Source organism: Mandrillus leucophaeus, unplaced genomic scaffold (genome assembly GCF_000951045.1).
Source record: "Mandrillus leucophaeus isolate KB7577 unplaced genomic scaffold, Mleu.le_1.0 Scaffold435, whole genome shotgun sequence".
Classification (NCBI taxonomy): domain Eukaryota; kingdom Metazoa; phylum Chordata; class Mammalia; order Primates; family Cercopithecidae; genus Mandrillus; species Mandrillus leucophaeus.
Genome location: NW_012104643.1, coordinates 620,665 through 624,865, shown reverse-complemented (window position 1 = coordinate 624,865; position 4,201 = coordinate 620,665). Strand labels below are relative to the sequence as shown.

The 4,201-nt window shown below is 54.5% G+C and overlaps 1 protein-coding gene across 1 annotated transcript in view; it reads left to right on the top strand.

Annotated features, from left to right (window-relative positions):
* The window catches only part of MUC6 (mucin 6, oligomeric mucus/gel-forming), a 52,591-nt gene that overhangs the window by 33,656 nt on the left and 14,734 nt on the right, over nt 1-4,201 (top strand). The window contains exons 32-33 of the mRNA XM_011993864.1: nt 1,492-1,679; nt 2,694-3,048. Of these exons, the coding sequence (XP_011849254.1) occupies nt 1,492-1,679; nt 2,694-3,048 (543 nt within the window). The remainder of the gene's footprint in view (nt 1-1,491; nt 1,680-2,693; nt 3,049-4,201) is intronic.

Here is a 4,201-nt window from a genome sequence, read left to right as displayed (position 1 = left end):
CTTCCACAGGTCCTATGACTGCAACATCCTTCCAGACCACCACTATCTATCCAACACCATCACACCCTCAGACCACACTTCCCACTCACGTTCCACCTTTCTCCACCTCCTCAGTGACTCCAACTACTCACACAGTCATCATCCCTACCCACGCACAGATGTCCACTTCTGTCTCTATCCACTCAACGCCAACAGGCACCATTCCTCCACAAACAACAGTCAAGTCCACAAGGTCCACCCACACAGCCCCACCAATGACAGCAACAACCAGTAGGACCAGCCAAGCCCCGAGTTCATTCAGCACAGCCAAAACCTCTACATCCCTACACTCATACGCTTCCTCCACACACCATCCTGAAGTCACCCCAACTTCTACCACCACCATTACTCCCAAGTCCACCAGTACAGGCACAGGCACCCCTGTGACCCACACCAACTCGGCCACCAGCAGCAGGACACCCATACCCATCACAACACACTCCCCACCTACAGGGAGCACTTCTGTCTCTTCCACAGGTCCTATGACTGCAACATCCGTCAAGACCACCACTACCTATCCAACCCCATCACACCCTCAGACCACACTTCCCACTCATGTTCCAGCTTTCTCCACCTCCTTGGTGACTCCAAGTACTCACACAGTTATCACTCCTACCCACGCACAGATGTCCACTTCCTCCTCCATCCACTCAAAGCCAACAGGCACCATTACTTCACCAACAACCCTCACGGCCACAGGGTCCACGCGCACAGCCCCAACAATGACGGGGACCATCAGTGGAACCAGTCAAGCCCAGAACTCAATCAGCACAGCCAAAACCTCTACATCCCTACACTCACATGCTTCCTCCACACACCATCCTGAAATCACCCTAACTTCTACCACCACCATTACTCCCAACCCCACCAGTACAGGCACAGGCACCCCTGTGGTCCACACCACCTTGGTCACCAGCAGCAGGCCACCACCACCCTTCACCACATACTCCCCACCTACAGTGAGTAGTCCCGTCTCTTCCACAGGTCCTATGACTGCCACATCCTTCCAGACCACCACTACCTATCCAAACCCACCACACCCTCAGACCACATTTCCCACTCACATTCCACCTTTCTCCACCTCCTTGGTGACTCCAACTACTCACACAGTCATCACCCCTACCCACGTACATTTGTCTACTTCTACCTCCATCCACTCAATGCCAACAGGCACCATTCCTCCACCAACAGCGCTCACGACCACAGGGTCCATGCACACAGCCCCATCGATGACGGTGACCACCAGTGGGACCAGCAAAGCCCCGAGCTCATTCAGCACAGCCAAAACCTCCATATCCTTCTACTCACATGCTTCTTCCACACACCATCCTGAAATTACCCCAACTTCAACCACCAACATTACTCCCAAATCCACCAGTGCAGGAACCAGCACCCCTGTGGCCCACACCACCTCAGCCACCAGCAGCAAGCCACCTACACCCTTCACCACACACTCCCCACCTACAGGGAGCATTCCTATCTCTTCCACAGGTCCTATCACTGCAACATCTTTCCAGACCACCACTACCTATCCAACACCATCACACCCTCAGACCACACTTCCCACTCACGTTCCACCTTTCTCCACCTCCTTGGTGACTCCAACTACTCACACAGTCATCACCCCCACCCACGCACAGGTGTTCACTTCCTCCTCCATCCCCTCAGGGCCAACAGGAACCATTCCTCCAGTGACAACAGTCAAGGCCACAGCATCCACGCACACAGCCCCACCAATGACAGCTACCACCAGTGGGACCAGCCAAGCCCCGAACTCATTCAGCACAGCCAAAACCTCTACATCTCTACATTCACAAACTTCTTCCACACACCATCCTGAAGTGACTCCAACTTCTACCACCATCACTCCCAAACCCACCAGTACAGGAACCGGCACCCCTGTGGCCCACACCACCTCAGCCACCAGCAGCAAGCTACCCACAGGCTTCACCACACACTCCCCACCTACAGGGAGCAGTCACATCTCTTCCACAGGTCCTTTGACTGCAACATCCTTCCAAACCACCACTACCTATCCAACCCCATCACAACCTCACACCACACTTCCCACTCACATTCCACCTTTCTCCACCTCCTCAGTGACTCCAAGTACTCACACAGTCATCACCTCGACCCACGCACAGGTGTCCACTTCTGCCTACATCCACTCAACACCAACAGGCACCATTCCTCCACCTACAACGGTCAAGGCCACTGGCACAGTGTCCACTCACACAGCACCCCCAATGACAGCAACCACAAGCGGGACCAGCCAAACCCCGAGCTCATTCAGCACAGCCAAAACCTCTACATCCCGACACACACATGCTTCTTCGACACTCCATACTGAAGTCACTCCAACTTTTACCACCATCACCCCCAACCCCACCAGTAGAATAACCGGCACCCCTGTGGCCCACACCACCTCAGCCACCAGCAGCGAGCCACCTACACCCTTCACCACACACTCCCCAGCTACAGGGAGCAACCCCATCTCTTCCACAGGTCCCATGACTGCAACATCCTTCAAGACGACCACTACCTATCCAACCACATCACAACCTCAGACCACACTTTCCACTCATGTTCCACCTTTATCCACCTCCTTGGTGACTCCAACTACTCACACTGTCATCACCCCTACCCACACACAGATGTCGACTTCCTCCTCCATCCACTCAGTGCCAATAGGCACCATTCCTCCACCAACAACGGTCAAGGTCACAGGGTCCACCCACACAGCCCCACCGACGACAGCAAACACCAGTGGGACCAGCCAAGCACACAGCTCATTCAGCACAGCCAAAACCTCTACATCCCTACATTCACACACTTCCTCCACACACCATCCTCAAGTCACCCCAACTTCTACCACCATCACCCCCAATCCTACCAGTACAGGAACCAGCACCCCTGTGGCCCACACCACCTCAGCCACCAGCAGCAAGCCACCTACACCCTTCACCACACACTCCCCACCTACAGGGAGCATTCCTATCTCTTCCACAGGTCCTATCACTGCAACATCTTTCCAGACCACCACTACCTATCCAACACCATCACACCCTCAGACCACACTTCCCACTCACGTTCCACCTTTCTCCACCTCCTTGGTGACTCCAAGTACTCACACAGTCATCACCCCTACCCACACAGAGATGTCCACTTCTGCCTATATCCACTCAACGCCAACAGGCACCATTCATCCACAAACAACAGTCAAGGCTACAGGGTCCACCCACACAGCCCCACCAATGACAGCAACAACCAGTAGGACCAGTCAAGCCCACAGTTCATTCAGCACAGCCAAAACCTCTACATCCCTCCACTCACACCCTTCCTCCACACATCATCCAGAAATCACCCCAACTTCTACCACCACAAATACTCCCAAGTCCACCAGTACAGGCACCAGCACCACTGTGACCCACGCCACCTCGGCCACCAGCAGCAGGACACCCACACCCATCACCACACACTCCCCACCTACAGGGAGCAGTACCCTCTCTTCCACAGGTCCTATGACTGCAACATCCTTCCAGATCACCACTACCTATCCAACACCATCACACCCTCAGACCACACTTTCCACTCACGTTCCACCTTTCTCCACCTCTTCGGTGACTCCAGGTACTCACACAGTCATCACGCCTACCCACACACAGATGTTCACTTCCTCCTCCATCCACTCAACGCCAACAGGCACCATTCCTCCACCAACAACGGTCAGTGACACAGGGTCCACGCACACAACCCCACCGATGACGGGAACCACCATTCGGATGAGCCAAGCCCACAGCTCATTTAGCACAGCCAAAACCTCTACATCCCTCCACTCACAGGCTTCCTCCACACACCATCCTGAAACCACACCAAATTCTACCACCATTATTCCCAAGTCCACTAGTGCAGGCACCAGCACCCCTGTGGCCCACACCACGTTGACCACCATCAGTGAGCCACACACACCCTTCACCACACATTCCCCACCTACAGGGAGCAGACCCATCACTTCCACAGGTCCTATAACTGTAACATCCTTCAAGACCACCACTACCTATCCAACACCATCACACCCTCAGACCACACTTCCCACTCACGTTCCACCTTTCTCCACCTCCTCAGTGACTCCAAGTACTCACACAGTCATCACCCCTACCCA